This window comes from Mustela nigripes, chromosome 7 (assembly GCF_022355385.1).
Source record: "Mustela nigripes isolate SB6536 chromosome 7, MUSNIG.SB6536, whole genome shotgun sequence".
NCBI lineage: Eukaryota > Metazoa > Chordata > Mammalia > Carnivora > Mustelidae > Mustela > Mustela nigripes.
The window spans coordinates 1,853,104-1,874,616 of record NC_081563.1 but is presented as its reverse complement, the minus strand read 5'-3'; the positions used below and the strand labels follow the sequence as shown (position 1 = coordinate 1,874,616).

At 46.9% G+C, this 21,513-nt stretch overlaps 1 protein-coding gene across 1 annotated transcript; it reads right to left on the bottom strand.

Moving 5' to 3' along the window:
* Positions 1-179: 179 nt before the first annotated feature.
* Positions 180-21,252, bottom strand: ALLC (allantoicase). The gene is made up of 11 exons (XM_059407525.1): positions 21,163-21,252; positions 19,031-19,081; positions 17,301-17,388; positions 16,079-16,204; positions 14,832-14,911; positions 13,673-13,805; positions 10,872-11,027; positions 10,421-10,494; positions 8,995-9,103; positions 1,086-1,210; positions 180-428 (listed from the first exon to the last, which is right to left on the bottom strand). The coding sequence occupies exons 1-11, from the start codon at positions 21,250-21,252 to the stop codon at positions 222-224; spliced, it is 1,239 nt and encodes a 412-aa protein (XP_059263508.1). The 3' UTR covers positions 180-221.
* Positions 21,253-21,513: the final 261 nt, after the last annotated feature.

Below are 21,513 nucleotides of genomic sequence, written 5' to 3'. Positions count from 1 at the left end.
ACCTGCCTTTCACAGCCTCAGCCAGTTTTTCACCTACCTCACACTTCACAGCGACCATAAGTACAGATGCCAGCGTGTGAGAGTGACCACTTTATTAAATAACCAGGAATCCCATTGATCTTGGTAAGATTCATTGCTAGAAGCCTCTTACGTTTGGGGTGTTAAGAACATTTCAGGAGACGTGTAGGACCGCGTTGACCAGCGCTCGGCCTTGCGGGGCGTCAGAGGTTGGCTCGGAAGCCCGCTTTCACAGAGAACCTCATCATGGGCTTCTCGCGGGGCCGCAGCAGGCAGATGGAGCTGGGGAAGCCCTTGAGTCGCAGGCGGCCCACGCCACCGTCCGGGGAGATGGTGAGCCTTGCGTGTGTGATGACGTCCTGGAGCTCCAGGGTCAGGCTGTCGAACAAGTGACTGTTGTTGGCGGAGAGCTGAAAGAGAAGCAGGGAGGCACCCTTGTGATAACACAGGGCGAGGCCCATGGAGCCAGCCATCCTGTGGGCTCAACACCCATGAACCGTGACAGGTACTCACTGATAGTGAGTTGGCTGACCACAGAGAAAAGCTAGTTGGGATCACAAGCCTGGGGAACACTGACATGAACACTCAGGTCCATGCTATCTGTGGTTCTTAATAGTCATTGAAGTAGACACACTGATAAGGAAAGCAAGTGACCTCCCAGAGGTCGTCACCCATAACTCCATGGGAGCAACCTTCACACCCCACTCTGACCCGCAAATGACTATCTTCCTACCGGATGGAAGCGGACACTTCCAGAATGTCTCAGCATCCACTCCACAGAGGACACGCAGTTAGAGATTTGAATATGCTACTCATCCCTTCCAAAAAGTTAATATACTGCAGAAACATCTCTCATATACATATATACGGAAATACGTATATATTCCTTGCACATGATGATTTAAAACAAAACTTGTTAGAAATGCAAAAGTATGAAGAGCATGTGTTTTCATGACAAATGAAATACGTTTTTTAGAAGCTTGTCCGTGTTACTGTTAAACACGGTGCATCTAAGGGACGCGGCCAGGCTGGGGACCAGCCTGCCCAGCTCCCCATGGGTACCACACCTTAGTGACTGGCAGCAGCGGTTTCCACTTATGGCCCGGAAGCTTCCACTTCTGCTTGATCATATCTTCTTCCTCCTGAGTTGTCAGGATACAACCATCCAGCTTACAGCTGTCGGGAGAATTGCCTGTCGGAGCAAACGCAGGGTGACTCTCCATTTTGTGTAGCACTTTGACTTACAGGGTCTTGGACTTTTTAATCAAATCAAATACCCAGCAAAGAACAAATTGTTCTCTCTGAAAAGAAGCTAAAAGTGTGATGTATGTGGGAGAAGGAATGCACCCAGTAGTGATGGTGTTGGATTGCCCGATGAATTTAGGTGTGTGTTTTTCAGAGGAATCAAAATCAACCTGACATCATGAGGCCAACATGAGTTGGCTGGCATGTTGGAGTTTGGACGTACAGCATTTTACTTGTAAAGGTAAATGTACCTGATAAGCCTTTATCAGGAAGAACAAATCATTCTCTCTGAACAGAAGCAAATTCAGCTAAGTACTTGCACAGGGATGTGTGGCTCATCTGAAGCTCTCATGAAGCTGAAGATACTTTCCCTATGGCATCATATTTCTTCGCATGAGGCAAAGAGAAAGACAGAGCTAAGTTAACCAGTCAGTGAGCAGCACCCACCCAAGTGCTGTATTCCAGGGGTGCTGACTGCTCCCCAGATGAGACACAAGGTCCCACATCTCTCTTCTCTCTGCAGTTCATCAGGGCTGTGCCCAGTGGAGTTTCAGGGCCATGCTCTTTGTGGGGAGAACGTTTTGGGGAGTCCCCTAAGACTTTAAGATCAGCAGAGGAGGGCTTGCTGATCAAGAACCTGACAGAAGGCGCATCTTGGTGGCTCAGTTGGTTAAGCATCTGCTTTCAGATCAGATCTTGACCCCACAGTCCTGGCATTGAGCCCCATTTCAGGCTCCCTGCTCAGCAAGGAGCCTACTACTCCCTCTCCCTCTGCCTGCCTCATCCTCTGCTTGTGCACTCTCTCTTTCTCAAAAAAAAAAAAAAAAAAAAAGAATCTGACAGGAAAAAGAAGAATGCATTATTCTCATGCCCCCTGCAGCTCATCTCTTAAAACAGTGATCTCCGTGGTGGGTGAGCACACCCCTGGGTGCACACAGAAACCCAACAGATGCAGGAGGAGAACATTAAACCCACTATTTCTGATTGCATTCCTTTAATATGTATACACATGCACATGTGTATTAGGTTTTGTGTATTTGAGATGACAGCTGGATCCTGACATGCCCCACACCCCAGGGCTACCGTCAAATTGTGATGCACAGAACCTAGACAGCAAACAGCAGCAAGTTCCTGATGGAATAGTCCAGGCACCCTGGTTACATGGGTTACTGTTACCTGGTTTTAACTAAACTATCATTCACAGAATTAATAAGTGATTTTAAACTATTCATGCAGACACCCATGGATTAAAGATACCATCAGAAATGCAAGCACCTATAAACCAGGAGAGAAGAGTACAGCTGACATCACCACTGACCCAGGATGAGCTCTTCATCAGCTATGGTATTTAACCCAAAGATACATATGTAGGGAAAAGAAGGGGCACCCGCACCCCAGTGTTCATAGCAGCAATGTCCACAATAAACAAACTGTGAAAGGAGCCGAGATGTCCTTCAACAAATGATTGGATAAAGAAGATGTAGTCCATATATACAATGGAATATTACTCAACGTTCAGAAAAAATGAATACCTAATTTTGTATCAACATGGATAGAACTGGAGGGGATTATGCTGAGTGTAAGAAGTCAAGCAGAGAGAATCAATTATGTGTGGATACACTCATGTGTATGTGTCAATTACACTCATGTGTGGAACATAAGGAATAGCATGGAGAACCACAGATGAAGGGAGAGAAAACTGAAGGGGGGTGGGGAATCAGAGAGAGAGACAAACCATGAGAGACTCTGGACACTGGGAAACAAACTAAAGTTTATAGAAGGGAGGGAGGTGGGAGGATGGAGTAGCTGGGAGATGGTTATTAAGGAGGGGACATGTGGTGATGAGCACTGGGTGTTATAAGCAACTAATGAATCATGGAACACTACATCAAAAATTAATGATGTACCATATGTTGGTTAACTGAATATAATAAAAAGAAAGTAAGAAGAAAGAAAAGAAAAGTGAAAACTGACCCAATAATCAGATCTAAAATAGTCTTCCAAAAATAGGTTACAATGATAAATACTTCTTTAAATAATTCACTTAAGTCCACTACCGCTGAAGAAGAGCTCCACTTTAAATATATATTGTGTCTTTCATGGGGTATCACAATGGGTTAAAAAAGAAAAACCATTGATATACTGTCTGCAAGAAACTCATTTTAGACCCAAAGACACCTCCAGATTTAAAGTGAGGGGGTGGAAAACAATCTACCATGCTAATGGACATCAAAAGAAAGCTGGGCTGGCAATCCTTATATCAGACAAATTCTATATTAAACCAAAGACTATGATAAGAGATAAAGACTCCATATCATACTTAAAGGTCTGTCCAACAAGACCACCTAACAATTTTAAATATCCATGCCACTAACATGGGAGCAGACAATTATATAAACCAACGAATAACAAAAGCAAAGGAACACATCAACAGTAATACAATAACAGTAGGTGACTTTAACACCCCCCTCACTGAAATGGACAGGTCATCTAAGCAAAAGGTTAACAAGGAAATAAAGGCCTTAAATGACACACTGGACCAGATGGACATCACAGATATCTTCAGAACATTCCATCCCAAAGCAACAGAACACACATTCTTCTCTAGTGCACATGGAACATTCTCCGGAATGGATCACATCTTGGGTCACAAATAAGGTCTCAACTGGTATCAAAAGACTGGGATCAGGGGCGCCTGGGTGGCTTAGTGGGTTAAGCCTCTGCCTTTGGCTCAGGTCAGGATCTCAGGGTCCTGGGATAGGACCCCACATCGGGCTCTCTGCTCAGCGGGGAGCCTGCTTCCCTCTCTCTCCCTCTGCCTGCCTCTCTGCCTGCTTGTGATCTCTGTCTCTCTGTCAAATAAATGAATAAAATCTTAAAAAAAAAAAAAGACTGGGATCATTCCCTGCATATTTTCAGATCACAATGCTCTGAAGCTAGAACTCAATCACAAGAGGAAAGTGGCAAAGAACTCAAATTATCTGGAGGCCAAAGAACATCCTACTAAAGAATGAATGGGTCAACCAGGAAATTAAAAAGAAGAATTTCTTAAAATCACAGAAACAAATAAAAATGAAAACACAACTGTTTGAAATCTTTGGGGCACAGCAAAGCTGGTCCTGAGAGGAAAATATATACAAATACAAGTCTTTCTCAAGAAACAAGAAAGGTCTCAAATACACAACCAACCCTTCACCTAAAGGAGCTGGAGAAAGAACAGCAAAGAAAGCCTAAACCCAGCAGGAGATGAGAAATTATAAAGATAAGAGCAGAAATCAATGAAATACAAACCCAAAGGACAGTACAACAGATCAACAAAACTAGGAGCTGGTTCTTTGAAAGAATAAGATTGATAAACCCTTGGCCAGACTTCTCAAAAATAAGAGAGAATGGACCCAAATTAATAAAATCATGAATGAAAGGGGAGAGATCACAACCAACCCCAAAGAAATACAAGCCATTATAAGAACACATTATGAGCAACTATACATCATACAATTTGACAATCTGAAAGAAATGGATGCATTCCTAGAGATGTATAAACTACCAAAACTAAACCAGGAAGAAATAGAAAACCTGAACAGACCCATAACCAGTAAGGAGATTGAAGCAGTTATTCAAAACTCTCCTCAAAAAACAAGAGCCCAGGGCCAGACAACTTCCCAGGGGAATTCTACCAAACATTAAAAGAAGAATTAATACCTATTCTCCTGAAACTGTTCCCAAAAAATAGAAATGGAAGGAAAACTTCCAAACTCATTTTATATGGCCAGCACTACCTTGATCCCAAAACCAGACAAAGACCCCATCAAAAAGGAGAATTACAGATCAATATCCCTGATGAGCATGGATGCAAAAATTCTAACAAAAATTCTAGCCAGGGGCGCCTGGGTGGCTCAGTGGGTTAAAGCCGCTGCCTTCGGCTCAGGTCATGATCTCAGGGTCCTGGGATCGAGTCCCACGTCGGGCTCTCTGCTCAGCAGGAAGCCTGCTTCTCTCTCTCTCTCTCTGCCTGCATCTCTGCCTACTTCTGATCTCTGCCTGTCAAATAAATAAATAAAATCTTTTTTAAAAAAATTCTAGCCAATAGGATCCAACAGTACATTAAAAGGATTATTCACCAGGACTAAGTGGGATTTACTACAGGGCTCCAAGTTTGGTTCAAGATCCACAAATCAATCAATGTGATACATTCATAAAACAAAGAACAAGAATCGTAGAATACTCTCAACAGATGTTGAAAAAGCATTTGACAAAATACGGTATCCTTTCTTGATCAAAATTCTTCACAGTGTATGTATAGAGAGTACATACCTCAATGCCCTCAAAACCATCTATGAAAAACCCACAGCAAGTATCATTCTTAATGGGGAAAAACTGAGAGCTTTTCCCCTAAGGTCAGGAACACAGCAGGACTGTCCACTATCACCACTGCTATTCAACATAGTACTAGAAGTCCTAGCCTCAGCAATCAGACAACAAAAAGAAATGAAAGGCATCCGAATTGGCAAAGAAGTCATCAAAATCTCACCCTTTGCACATATGATACTTTATGTGGAAAACCCAAAAGACTCCACTCCAAAACTGTTAGAACTCATACAGGAGTTCAGTAAAGTGTCAGGAAATAGAATCAATGCACAGAAATCAGTTGTATTTCTATACACCAACAGCAAGACAGAAGAAAGAGAAAATAAGGAGTCCATCCCATTTACAATTGCACCCAAAACAATAAGATACCTAGGAATAAACCTAACCAAAGAGGCAAAGAATCTTCACTCAGAAAACTATAAAGTACTCATGAAAGAAATCAAGACACAAAGAAATGGAAAAGCATTCCATCCTTATGACTTGGAAGAAGAAACATTGTTAAAATGTCATGCTACCTAAAGCAATCTACACATTTTGTGCAATCCCTATCAAAATACCATCAAGTTTTTTCAAAGAAATGGAATAAATAATCCTAAAATTTATATGAAATGAGAAAAGACCCCAAAAAGCCAGAAGAATGTGTTTTTCTATGTTTTTTTTTAATTTCTTAAATTTCTTTTCAGAGTTCCAAAACTCATTGTTTATGAATCACACCCAGTACTCCATGCAATACGTGCCCTCCATAATACTCACCAGCAGGCTCACCCAGCCTCCCACCCTCTCTCCTCCAAAACCTTCAGTTTGTTTCTCAGAGTCCACAGTCTCTCATAGATCGTTTCCCCCTCCAATTTCCCCCCACTCACTTCTCCTCTCCATATCCCCATGTCCAGAAGAATGTTTAAAAAGAAAACCAAATTTGGTGGGTGGCATCACAATTCCAGACTTCAGCTCTATTACAAAGCTGTAATCATCAAGATAGTATGGTACTGGCATAAAAAAAAAAAAAAGACACATAGATCAAAGGAACAGAATAGAGAGTCCAGAAATGGACCCTCAACTCTAGGGTCAACTAACCCTTGACAAAGCAGGAAAAAATGTCCAATGGGAATAAGAAAGTCTCTTAAATGAATGGTGTTGGGAAAATTGGACAGCCACAGGCAGAAGAATGAAACTGGACCAGTTCCTTACACCACACATAAAAATAGACTCAAAATGGATAAAGGACCTCCATGTGAGACAGTAATCCATCAAAATCGTTGAGAAGAACACAAGCATCAACCTCTTTGATCTCACCCACAGCAATTTCTTCCTAGAAACATCGCCAACAGCAAGGGAAGCAAGGTCAATAATGACTATTGGGACTTCATCAAGATTAGAAGCTTTTGTACAGCAAAGGAAACAGTCAACAAAACCAAAAGACAACTGACAGAATGGGAGAAGATATTTGCAAATGACATATCAGATAAAGGGCTAGTATCCAAAATCTATAAAGAACTTACTCAACATCCAAAGAACAAATAATCCAATCAAGAAATGGGTAGAAGACATGAACAGACATTTCTGCAAAGGAGACATCCAAATGGCCAAAAGACACATGAAAAAGTGTTCCACGGGGCGCCTGGGTGGCTCAGTGGTTAAGCCGCTGCCTTCAGCTCAGGTCATGATCTCAGGGTCCTGGGATCGAGTCCCGCATCGGGCTCTCTGCTCAGCAGGGAGCCTGCTTCCTCCTCTCTCTCTCTCTCTGCCTGCCTCTCTGCCTACTTGTGATTTCTCTCTGTCAAATGAATAAATAAAATCTTTAAAAAAATAAAAAATAAAAATAAAAAAAAAAAAGAAAAAGAAAAAGTGTTCCACATCACTCGGCATCAGGGAAATACAAATCAAAACCACAATGAGATACCACCTCACAACAGTCAGAATGACTAAAATTAACAAGTCAGGAAAAAACAGATGTTGGTTAGGATGTGGAGAAAGGGGAACCTTCCTACACTGTTGGTGGGAATGCAAGCTGGTGCCGCCACTCTGGAAAACAGTATGGAGGTTCCACAAAAAGTTGAAGATAGAGCTACCCTATAAGTCAGCAATTGCACTACTGGGTATTTACCCTAAAGATACAAATGTGGTGATACAAAGGGGCATGTGCACCAAAATGTTTACAGCAGCAATGCCCATAATAGCCAAACTATGGAAAGAGTCTAGATGTCCATCCACAGATGAATGGATCAAGAAGATGTGGTATATATATACAATGGAATACTATGCAGCCATCAAAAAATGAAATCTTGCCATTTGCAACAACATGGATGGAACCTGAGAGTATTATGCTAAACGAAATATGTCAGTCAGAGAAAGACAGCCAACATATGGTCTCACTGATATGGGGAACTTGAGAAACAAGACAGAAGATCATGGGGGTAGAGAGGGAAAATGAAACAAGGTGAAACCAGGGAGGGAGACAAACCATAACAGACTCTTAATCTCAGGAAACAACCTGAGGGTTGCTGGCGGGGGGCTGGGAATGGGGTGGCTGGGTGATGGACATTGAGGAGGGTGTGTGCTATGGTGAGGGCTGTGAACTGTGTAAGCCTGACAATTCACAGACCTGTACCCCTAAAATGAATAACACATTATATGTTAATAAAAAAGAAAAAAGAATATTTATGTGTGTGTGTGTGTGTGTCTTGGTGTGGTTACTGAGTAAAGTCACAATGATTCCCAAGACGTTTAAACATTAAGGCATCCAAAATACAAGGATAAACTGCCACCGTTCGCTGACAACTAAACAATCACAATACCCCCAATCCAATATGTATGAAAATTTCACCCAACAGTTATAAAAGTTTAATATCTGCTTTTGAACTTTGCCAATTTAATGACACATATATACTTTCATAAGAAAGTAGGTTTTGAATACCAAGGGTGCTTGTGCAATTTTTTTTTTTAATGGAAGAGCATGGTTTTGAAAATGTGTAGCCCCTTGTCTTAAAAGTACAGTGTGGAGCAGAAATGGTCACCCCAACCAATATGCTTTGTCCCCCTTCCCCCAAAATAAGAAGATGCCATCCAGTTCTTGTCATGTCCTAACCAAGGTTATCTCAGCCTTTCCAAGAGAGATCCAGGCCCCAGTTATAAAGGGTCTTCACAAAATCTCGTCCAACTTTGGGGGTCATCCAGTTCAACTCTGACATTTTATAGAGATGAAAAGTAGGGCACCAAGAGTCAAAGGAAGTTGCTCAAAACCACACATCAACTGAGGGTAAAAGCTGATTCCAAGTCACTGTCCTGAGCCCCACTCCCACAGGACCACATTATCTCTACAGCCAGCATCGGGTCATGTGCCTTCCCTGTCCACATCACACTTACCTTTAAAATGTGTTGTATCGATTTCTATTTGCGTTATTACTCCAGGGTGTGCCAATCGGAAAACTGCCCATTCACAGCCCGGAACAAGGAGAATGCCGTTCTCGTCATTCTGGAATCCAAAAGGAAGAAGAGAGAGATAAGCCAGCTTGGTGCCATTTGAGAAACTAATTCTGGAACCAGCAAGTGAAAAATGTTGACATGTACGTAGGATATTTCTTTTATCTCTTACTATGAAAGAGTGTTTCCTAGACCCTGATATGTAAATTACTTTCTGTGCTAATTGCCCCTTTGCCTATTATTCCTTAAATGCCTCATGTGGACTCAAGAGTTTAATGGGCAATTGGTAAGTTTTTATAAATTTCTTACATGACTTTCTATGTCAATTGTAAACTCATGTAGAAGGGTCTGTGTCTAACCATGCCCCGGATCCTCTAATAAATTTGTTTCGACCTTTCAGTGAAATTATGTTCTTGGTCAAATCCATACCAATATATGATCTGTCTCCAAACCTTAGTTTCTGACAACAGCGTTATGTTCATTTTCATTGGAAGCATTGATTGACATGGAAACTGACCCAAGAAAGGGGGTTTACAAGTAAGTTTTAACACAGAGAAAGGTGTTTTGTTTGCTTTTGTTTTGACTTTCGCATCTCACATTAGTCACTGGCCAAAATGTTTAACAGCTGAGCCATCCCTAGGGTCCCAGATCCATCCCACAGCCACACGTCCCTGTCCCTGATCTCATTCAGGGACACGCAGATACCAAAAATGATTAAACTACTATTTTCTTCTCCAGGTCAACCAAAGAGTTTATCAGTGGGTTTTCTATCATTAAATTGTAGATCCTCACTTCTTTATTAAACAAATGGGGTTGGGGGATGCCTGGGCGGCTCAGTCTGTCAAGCATCCAACTGTTGATTTTAGCCTAGGTGGTGATCTCAGGGTTGTGAGATTGAGCCACTGAGGGCTCCATGCTCAGTGGGGAGACTGCTTAAGGATTCTTTCTCCCCCTCTCCCTCTGCCCTCCCCACATGCTCACTCTAGCTCTTTCTCACTCTAAAATAAATAAACAGGGGCGCCTGGGTGACTCAGTGGGTTAAGCATCTGCCTTTGGCTCAGGTCATGAACTCAGGGTCCTGGGATTAAGCCCCTCATCCGGCGAGACGAAGTCTGCTTCTCCCTCTCCCTCAGCCCCTTCTCATGCTCGCTCGCTCTTTAATAAATAAAATCTTTTTAAAATTTTAAAAATAAAAAAAATTGGACAGTGATGCAACAGGACAGGATGTGATTGTGACAGCGGGGAATCTGGAAAACACGGAGAACTACTTCTGGAACATTGCCTGAGGGGTTTCTGAAATAAGCATTTCCTTGAGGTAAGTTAAAACAAGATCTAGAAAACTTCACTGTGGCTGTTTGGGACTTCTTACTTCTAATACTGGAGGCCTGTCCAGCCTTCTCGCCGTCTCCCAGCCATCTGCCATGGACCTGGGCTTGCCAACTCCTGCCAAGAATGACATGGTTTAATGGGAATGTCACAGGATTTTATCTTAAATGTGAGAATGAATGCATTGGCATCATTAAATCACAGACCTCATGGTCCTGAGCATCACTACACAAACCATTTTCATTCAGCTTAATGTTTTGGTAAATTTGCATACAGCCAGAGGGTTGTAAGTTTTACTTTTCCCTTTAAGCCAAAATTAAGAAGGAAAATTGCTATTGATTTACTTCATATCATAAAGGCATCAAATCCTGTGGCTAGATGGTTAATCTCACCCACTCCTGCACTTCCTCTTAAATCATTCAGACTATGTGGGGTGCTTAATGCTGGTGCCCAGATGTCCCAAATAAAGGCCAGCTGCCAGAGCATCCTCTTACCTATCATATTGTTTGGATGCCCGAAGTGTGCATTGCTGAATCCTACACAGGCACCCCCGTGAGCGATGGCCACCAGGTCAAATGGTTCTTTGGGATCAGTTGCAGCCCAGTCTTTCTGTCCAGTACCATACACTCTAAGACGTGCAATTCCACCATCTGAGAAGGCAAGAGGCCATAGTTACTTCCTCCTTGAAAAGGTGGCTGCTTGTAGGTTGTCAACAACACAGCCCTCCACAACCTGTCTGCTCTGTTTCTCAAATACACCAACCCTACTGCCCCAGGGCCTTTGCACCTACCATTCCTTTGTACTGGAACAAATTTCCCAGCTTTCCAAAAGACTGCTTTTCTTAGGTCTCACCTTTAGTGCCATGGTCTCAGAAAGACTTTTCCTCTCACTCTCTAGCTTCCTCTTTCCAGCTCTGCCTGGCTCTGCCTGATTCCCCAGGTTCGGTGTATCACCGCTCCCATATTTACTTCAGAGTTCAAGTCACAGTCTGAAATTAACTTGTCATTTTGTTTGTTTAAGCCCCTGCTGATATCAGTCTCTCAGAACCAGAGTATAAAAATCTTTAAAATCCAGAATAATGATCTATCTAGAACTGGTCCTGGCACATAGTAGGCGCTCACACTTTTTAAAATTGGATTAATAATTCCAAGGAGGTCAAAAGACAATCAATTGAGAAATTCACCATAGATATAATGTTTGATGTCACAAATTAGCATTGCTAAATCCTACACAGACTAATATGAACGTTATGTTTTTATTTTTATAACAACACGTTGCTTAGCAATACGATTGAGAATAGAAAAGATAATAGTCACAAAACCTGATCACTTCTGAGAGCCACAGCAGCCAAGATTAGGCCTGCAGAGCAGAGAGTACCTGCCGACATCAACTCACATTATCTGATCCTAATAAAGTGAATGTTTTTATTTGTTAGACCAGTACTTCCTGGACGATGGGAGCAAGCTTTGTATATAGAGCTTTTTCCCATTAATCAGAGTATTCTACTGAAACAAAACCCTATAAATTTTTACATGAAAAATTTGATGAAACTGAGGGATCTGAAAATTTTTCAGTAGAAGAGTCTTGACATTTACAATAAATAAAACCAGACTATGTTAGCATAACACCCTAAAAATATACTAGAGGGAGCAATTTAGCAGAAGCTAGCCTATGTCACCACTGCTCTGGTTCACTGGACATGGTGATCAACTTTGATGGTTTAGAAGATGCTTATCTGTTGAGTGTAAAGCTGACTTGATATGTTAAAAAAGAAGGTTCTTCTTTACAGACTTAATATCTAGCCTCAGCATTAATCAAAACTATGAAAGATATTAGACACATCCCTCCATGCTCTGAGGGTGATTCACTTAAAGCAAATTGTTGTCACCCTACATGTCCCTTCAGGTTGTCCTACTGCTTTCTGCCCCTTTACACTTGGACCCCAGGAGAAAATATTTGCAAATTATATATCTGCTAAATAATATGTATCAGGATATATAAAGAACTCTTACAATTCAATAATAAAAAAACAACTTAAGAATGGACAAAAGACACTTTTCAAAAAAAACATGTTTATAAATACAGGTGTACACGTGCACATGCATATCTAAACATTTCCAAATGGCCAAAGTAAGGAACTGAAAACATGCTCAGCATCATTAGTCATTAGAGAAATGCAAGTTAAAACCACAGTGAGATTCCACTTCCCGTCCTCTTGGATGTCTACAACCGAAAAGTCAGTTAATGGCAAGTGTTAGCAAGGATGTGGAGAAGTTGGAATCCTTCATGCTGCTGGTGAGAATATAATAACGCGGTCGCTTTATTTAAAACACAGTTACTCCTTGACCCAACAATTCCAATCCTACATGTAAGCCCAAATGAGAAACTTGTACAGAAATATTGATAGCAGCATTACCCATAGGTAATGGGTTTCCAACAGGCGGAAACCCCAAATGCCCATCAACTGATGAACTGGAGAAACAACGTGGTTTCTCTGTGCCGTGGAATATTATTCTGCCATGAAAATGACAAAATGCTCCTAAGAATGTTACAACATGGATGAGCCCGGAAACCGGTGAAAGACGCAAGTCACAAAAGACCATTTATTTTTGTTTTTGTTTTTGCTTTTGAATTATTTTATTATTTATTTATTTTTAAGTAATTTGTCCTGCTTCTTTTTTTTTTAATTTTTTCAATGTATTTATTTTCAGAGAAACAGTATTCATTATTTTTTCACCACACCCAGTGAAGGTGAAGCCTGTCAAGACAAAGTAGTTCGTGGTTGCTGAGGGCTGGGGGAGATGAGGGTTGATAGTAAGGGTACGGGACTTCCTTCTGAGGCGATAAAACCTTCTAGAACTGACTGTAGTGATGGTTGTACTTGGCTGTACATTTCCACGGACTTCATGCCATATATCAACGTATATTATAAACCACTGAACTGTGCACTTCAAGTAAGTGAATCACATGGAAGGTGGATCACATTACAATAGAGCTGCTAAATAGAAGAAAGGGAGGGTCATCTGCACACACTGCTTGATCTGCTAGTGTGCCCAGCGAACTAGAAATCATTAGGAGATATTTAACCTCATACAGCTCAGTTCCATCACTTCCTGATGTGATGCCTTTTCAGTAACTACCAGTGGATGGTTGGGTTGGGACGAGAGTTTCCTAGAGCACAGAAAAGGCAAATCATAGCCCTGAAATGTTAGAGTGATGAGTGACTTCACTCTGGAACACGCCCACATTAAGTAAAGAAGAACCAGAACGGCAGATGGGTCCACGTCATATTTACCCGGGAAAATGTTGAGCCTTACGTGACTCCATCTCTGCTGGGAATCGACGGGAAAGTAATTGTGGCTGGAAGCAGGCTTTCCTGGCTGGAGCTCTGTCATGGGGACCAGGTGATTCCAGTCGTCGGACTTCAGCTAGCAATAGATATGTAGATGTTAGCAGTGGCTCCTGGGGACTCATCGTAGTGCTCACGTGAGAATAAAAATTGATGATGGATGCCTCATAAAACACTTTAATAAAAATACTAATAAAGATTAAGTCCCAGGTTTGATAAGCAGATTAAAGGCCGGGGCAGGTTTTCATCCTGATTAAAATAGCCACTGCGTGAGCGGGGCAGGAGTGCAAGCAGGGAGCTTGGGAACGCAGGACAAGGTCTGAGATCCCCTCTGGGGATCCTTGGAAGGAACCGGAATAGTGACAGTAGCATTCAGTAAAAACCGGGCCGTCCGGTTGACCAGTTGACCTGACGTCGTGACTGTTTCCTCTCTGTCCTCGCTCTTCAAACGGTGGCTGTTACTTATTTTCCAGTCTGTTGTGATCAACACGTTCGTAAAACACAGTATAAATTACTAGACAAACTAAAAAACAAGAATGTACCAGGACACAAGCCCAAGTTGTCGGTCTATCAGATTCATCAGGCATAAAGTCTACGTAAGAAGCACGTAAGCGGGGCGCCCGGCCGGCTCGGTCGGATGAGCCTCTGCCTTCAGCTCAGGTCACGATCCCGGAATCCTGGGATGGAGCCCTGCGTCAGGCTCCCTGTCCAAGGGGAAGCCTGCTTCTCCCACTCCCACTCCCCCTGCTGTGTTCCCTCTCTCGCTGTGTCTCTCTGTCAAATAAATACATAATTTTAAAAAAATAAATATGTAAGCTATTACTATGGATTTCCGTATTTATCTCATCAGAAAAGCCACCAGCGGACGAGCCCGGGGAAGCAGAGCGCCCTGAGACCCACTACTGCAGACCTCGCCCAGGCCACGTCTTTCCCTTGCACAGGGGAAGCACGAACCCCTGCAGAAGCACCTGCAAAGTCCCGCTGGGCCAGTAGATGAAGGCAGGTGCGCCAGGCTGAATGCCGTGGCTGGTGCGCGGAGCCCGTCCCTCGCCGCCCGGCCGCCACGACAGGCTGTCCCTCTACCCCCAGCCCCACACAGGCGCACCTTGGCAACAGCCTCAAACTCCTCCGGCGTGGCCGCGGCTTCCGTCCTGGCGCCTCTCTGTGGGATTTCTGGTTGTTTATCTAAAGGTAGATTGACCAGTAGGGTTAGGGTTCGTGCTCGGAATCAAAGAGAATACACTCTCCTAGTGGGCTGTACGTTCATTTTCATTTTGCCAAATAACCCCAAAGATGACACTTCTCAACTCAGAGCACCAGATGACCACAGTAACGGACACAAGATGAAGTTCCTCGCTATTTAAAACACTAAGTGACTTCAAGATGTCCTGCAAGGCGCCTGGGGGACACTTGCTTGTCAGAACAGTACGTGCCACTTCCAAGTCCAATGGCAACAAATGTATCATGACTAGAGGGTTTAGAGGTTGGATCAGTGGAAATTCCGGAGCATCGCCAGGTCAGTTCCCGAAGCAGGACTCCCCCCATGGCATCTTGGAGTTGACATTGGGGTGATATCTCAGACAATGGCTGGGCTTGGGGAAGGTACCTCACTGTTTGTCCTTAGTCATTTCCTGCCTCCAGAGTAGCATCCCTCTAGCATCCCCTAACTTCTCAGGATCCCCCCCCCAGTCCTCGGGAGCACGGCCTGTCCTTCCACAGAGCCTCGTACAGGGCTGTGGACGCTGGGCTCTCAGCATCAATTTGCCAGCAGACATGATTTATCGTCCCTAAATACAGGTATATACACACACATAAAGGTACCCGTTTCTAAAAGGACCAGCTGCAGATTGTGCCAATTGAAGGACCACCAACCCAGGCCTAACTTGCAGAGCCTGTCCGATTCATGCGGTCCAGCACCGCACACAGCAGCAGGGACGCTCTCCGTAAACCCCGTGCCTATGGCATCATTACGCACCCTGGGAGAGCCAAAAGGACGCTGGTGCCCCCCACCACCTCCGTCCACAGCGGGCCCAGACCGGCTCCACACTGTCCGGTGTCCTAGTCCCTGCCACCCTCCCTTGCAACCTGCTCCCAGACCTCCCGGTGCCAGCCGGGCGCGTCTCTGCAAGGGCCGGAAGAGGCTGGGGGTAACAACCCCCATCTCTGGTCGAGCTAAAAACCAGAACTCATAGAACCCTGCGTTGGGAATCCAAGTTCTACAGCTCGGTGGCAGTCAAGTGGCCTTGGACAAGTCGCTGGACCTGTGTGGGTGGGCGGCGCACAGCAGGGGCTGCCCCGGATGACCCCACCTGCCCCCTGTGCCCATCTGGGGGCCGGTGGTTCCCAGGGCACCTTCTTCCAAGTTGGCTGCTTGAATCGATATCCGAGGAGCATAATCGCCCATGAGGTAGGAAATGTCCACGTCAAAGCCCCGGATAATCCCTTGTATCCCCAGCTTGATGATGCACCAGTCGTGACCTGCGCGACAGAAACAAGGATGGCCCGGTCAGGTGAAACGTGTGCTCCAGCAGAGCTGAAGACCAGCAACAGCAGCCCCTCCTCCCACCACAGAAAAGTGCACACAGGGGAGGCTCCGCTGTGACCAAAACGTCTCCTGTAACATGGCCAAGTGTGGCCGCCGTGCCCCGCAAGAACCCGTGCTCCAGACTCGGCAGGACATACATAGGCCATGGAACCAGGGAGACCCGGTTCTGGTTCCAAAGTGAAAACTGGCCTCTCTGAACCCCGTTTCTACAACAGCGAATCTGAGATGAGATCAACCATCCAGAAAGGTCAAGTGTGAGTAGACCCCGCCCAGGCCTTCAGGGTGGACCTGGGCCTCCTGGAAACGGCACGCTTACCGTTACCGGGGGACTTCCTGTGCCCCGAGTCCCCAGCTTAGACTTAGCTGAAGTCTCAAAGTCTCCACGGCACCCGTCACCAGGTAATTCCTGGTTACTCACAGTCCCATGCAGACCCGCCTTTAAATGCCCAGACTCGCTGGAATCTGGTCACATCGGGAGCACCTTAGAAGCACCCAGCATCTCTGCAACACTTGAGACAGACCCAGAAGAATCAGTTATTAGCCTCGTGCTGGGTCTGTTTGCTTTTACAAGCATTTCTTCAACTTTAAAAGGAGTATTTTGATTGGGCCTGATAAGTAGTGCTGAAGAGAAGTAGGTCCTTGGGTGACAGGAGGTGTGTGCCGTGGCAGAGGGACCTGTGTCCGATCCCAGTTCTTCTCCTGAGGGACGGGACCGGGGCTGAGGGAGTGAGGCTGCTTCCATGGCAGCCTCGTGGGCACAAGAGCAGCTGCCCCAAGGAACGGGGGTGAAGGTCCACCTCAGAAGCTCCCCGCCTGCTCCCCACAGCCTCGCCGACACTCGTGCACGCCCTCTTCCCGCTGCAGGGGCACAGGGGACCCCTTCCTGCATCGTCAGAGCTGGGGTTCAGGAGGGACCCCTCAGATACAGAGCGTTCCAAGGGCCCGCGACAAAGCCGAGCCGAGACGTGCACTGGCTTTCGGACCCGTGTTTAAGCCTCGCCGCAGTGAAAGACAGAGACGTCGCGTTACCTGGAGTCCTCCTCCTCCTGGTCTGCCATCCATCCAGCCGCGTCCCAGACTCGGCGTGCTCGTGTTCTCCGAAGCCTGGGCGGTCCGTCTGAAGCAGAGACGCAGCAGGCCACCGTCAACGCCCGCGGGAGGGCCGGGCTTCCCGCGCGAGCATTCCCGCCCCAGGGGGACAGGAGGGATTGTCACAGGTAAAAGCCAAGCGACCTAAACGCGTGTCAGCACAGGGAAGGGTTCCGGTGGGGTGAGGGACCCGGTGGTGGGCAGCGGGGGGCCGCCAGGCCGCGGTCCCTGGGCACGGGCAGGGCACGCACACTTCCGCGAGACCTGTCCCGTGACGTCAGGTGCTTTATCAGAGCATGTCTACAAATTCAAAACCGAACAGCAGTACCCCTTCCTCCAGGCGGACTTTATGTGTATTTATAACAGTGAAAAGTGCTCGGAGACGATGTTGGTCTCACGGCAGCGCTAATTCTGCACAGCGAGGCGCGGGGCTTCAGCTTCACCGCAATTTTTTTCTCAGGAAGGAGACTGTGCTGATGCGCACACGTGTGTGTTCTACAGCTATGCTGCACACACCCGTGTGCAGACACGCACGCGCGTATCGAACACGCACACACGCAAGTGTCATGGAGGAGAAGAGGCCCCGCTCTGCGTCTCGTCCCCTGCGGAGCCCGGCACGTCACCGACAACCACACCTCACCACGTGGCGTGCGTCTTGTCGACTGCTTTGTGTCCGTGCGACATCCAGGAACTCCGTCGTGGGCGTCTAGAGCTCCAGCTCCTTCTCCTCAGGGCCACAGGTCACCCACATCTGGACGCTCGTATCACGGGCTCTTTAACCAGGTCCCCATGGATGGGCATTCCCGTGGGTCCCCCCTGCCCCAGACAACACTGGAATGGCTGTTTTCTACATATCTCTGCCTATTTATGCAAGTAGTACCAATCTGAGGGACAGCTAGGTCAAGGCGTGCGTGCATTCATGTCTCCTCTAGACAGACATGGTAAAACGCTAAAGCTGCGTGACCTAGAACAAGTAAATCAACATCTCCGTTCTTCATTTCAGCATCATTTTCTCTGAGGAGTACTTTCACAGAGAGCCCCTGCCTTTAACGTGCTCTAGACCAGGCTAGCTCCTGCCCAGGAGAGTGACCCTGTCACCAGACCGACCAGAAGGCCAGCGACACGCAGAGCACAGCACCCTGGCCACAGCCAAGACTCCGGCTGCTGTCACATGCAGTGTGCGTGCGTGTGAACTCTGTGCACACCTGTGCTTATCCGCCCACTCGCAAGAATTCACCCCCCACAGCCAGTATAACAAGGTCACGGGATTCTAGCCAAGCCTCCATTTCTTCCCCTTATTGGTCAGTATTTGCTGGGGGTTTTGTCCATCTTTTAGTAAGCATGTCCTACACTTTTCAATTTCCTACAATTTCCAGACATTCGAGAGGCGTGCCAGCACAGGTCACAGATTGTGAACTGCACGTTCGACAGAGGACAATATACAAGGATCTCGGTAATTTCCCCGCAGAGCAACGCAGTCCCAAACCGCTATGTCAGGTGCAGTCCGTCTCCAGTGTGTCTGAGCCTGAGCCGGAGCTGGTCTCTCCAGGCTTCTGCTGTTCGAACTGCTCATTCCTGGTACACGTTACAGGACTCCCATCCCCAGTACTCCGGTGGATTCTAACCACTCAGATCACTCTGTGCCCACACTTCATGCCAATTTTTGATACCTTTATGAGGTTTTCCGCAGGAGCAAAAAAGTCATCTGTTGCGAATAAAATCTAGACAAAGAAAGAAGATAAAATAACCATAAATTAAAAACCATTTTATTTCATGCCCTGGTGAAACATTATTGGGCACAGTAAAAAGACATGTGCCGCTGCCAGGGGGAGAGAAACAGCAGGTAATTAACCCAGGATGCTTGTAAAGGTCCAGACCTCGTCGCCCGCCTCCATCCTTCCTCCAAGCTGGTGTCCACTCTCTCCCGGTCGGACGCGGAGGCGCTAACGTCTTACGCTTGGTGAGAAAACCCACCAGCTCTTCTTTTCAAGAACGGGGGACACTGGGCTTTGTGACTGTCTCACTGGCAGAGCAGTGGCCCAGGACACGCCACAACCCCCCCGCCCCCGTGGTTTGCCGGCTCACTGAAGGACGTCCTGATGGAAGGTTGGCCAATCATTTCTCAACCCCAGCAGGACATGTTGGAGAGTGAGGGCACTGCTGCTAATTGCACCAGGAAAACGGGTATAAAATGGATTTTCTGAACAAAACAGGCTGCTGTCATCCCTACCTCACCCAGGACCAGGGACAGCTGCTCTCGGTCGGCACAGGTTCCCGGGCAGCGGTTGCCGGGGGAGAAGGGACATCTGCCCCTGCCTTGGCGAGGCTGCTCCTCACGGACCCCACAACGGCCCCTGGGTGATACCATCAGACCAGCCCACCTTTCCTGCCAATACCGGGCTGTTGCCCACCAGGTGTAGGGACCCGAGCTGGTAGGGGGCACCGAGCTTTTGGTTTAATTCAGTGTAATTAGCCTATCATTGGTTTAGGGTGTGTTGTTTAGGAGACATTATCTTGTGTGCTACTGGCTTGCAAATTATTATTAGAAATTACAGTTTCCACAGAGAACCCATGTTAAATAAATGACCGTGTCCGTCTCTGAGCACAGCTCGCCTCCAATGAAAGGCCTGGTCTCTGACCCCCGCCCAGAACCTCAAAGGCAGGGGAAGACCTGGCAGTTTCGCAGTTGCTGGCTGTTTGGGACGCAAAGTGGAGGGGAGTCCCTGCAGTGCCGGGGTGGACCTGCCCGGAGCATGTGTCAGGGCAAAGCACAGGCGGGTGGACGCTAGAGCCCCTCGCCTGTCCAGATCCTTCACCGGCTCCTTGGCAGAAGCCCTCTGCGGGCACACGGGGCCTTTCCGACCTCCTGAGGCTCCTGCTCCCCAGCACCAGCTGACGACTTCCAGAAACACGAAACCAAGGAGCACGCAGTGCTTCCCCTGCCCAGCGTCCCCATCTGCCTGGTGTCCCAACGGAAACCGCCCCTCACCCCTTTGCCGTGCTGGCTCCCTCTCCCGCTTGAAGCCTCCTTGGAGCAACACTCACCTGGATGGGCTTCCCCATCGCTTCCCGCTCCCTCGGGCTGCCCCCGGCCAGCGGAGATGCACTCCCCCGGCCCCTGCCCTTGCCTTGACTCCCAGGTCTGTCTCCTTTTTTTTTTTTATTTTTTTATTTCTTTCCAGTGTTCCAGAATTCATTATTTATGCAGCACACCCAGGGCTCCATGCAGTCTGTGCCCTCCACGATACCCACCACCAGGCCCTCCCGTCTGCCCCACCTTCCCTCCAAAACCCTCAGCTTGTTTCTCAGAGTCCACAGTCTCTCATGGTCCGTCTCCCCGTCTGGTTCCCCCAACCCCCTTCTCCTCTCCATCTCCCCATGTCCCCCGTGATATTCCTTGTGCTCGAGTAAGCGAAACCATACGGTAACGGACTCTCTCTGCTCGCCTAGTTCACTTGAGGGCGCGCCCCTCGCGTCTGCACGGCCCACGGCCCGCGCCGCGCCCCTTGCTGGAGCTACCAAGGTGGCAGGGTACGCCTGCGCTCGCGGGCGGGGACCACGGATCAGCACCGAGAACACACGCAGGACAGAGAGCCCTTCGCACGGACGCAAAATGTCTCTTTGTTCTAAGCTTAAAACCATGCTGCCTTTGCCAGAATCGTCACCAGTTTTTAAAAGATTATTTGGCATTTTTGAGTCTGATTCTTGCCGTTCTAAGCAGGTTCTCTGCAGAGGGGGCGTTGGTGCTCAGCATATGGGTACACGGACCCCTCATTCGTCCACGAGACACCCCCCCACTTACCTTTCCTCCTACAGACTCACACGCCATGTCCACAAGCTGGGTGAAGTCTGGACCCCTGGCCAGTTTGCCCTCCCTGGGAGAGTCAGCCATGCCTCCTGGCAACGAGAAAGGGGGCTCAGTCAGCCTGGGTGAGGGGGCGGCAGGACGCAGGACGTGCGAGCCAGTGAGGCCCTCCCCCGGGGGATGGGGCACGTGCCTGCCCACCAAGGGTCCCTACAAGTGACTTTGCAACCCGGGAGGGAATTAGAGCCTGCTTTCCCTCTGAAGCACATAACAAAACTTAGAAAGGAATAATTAACATAACTTAACATAACATAACTTAGAAAGGGATAATTTGCTTTCAAAGTGTGT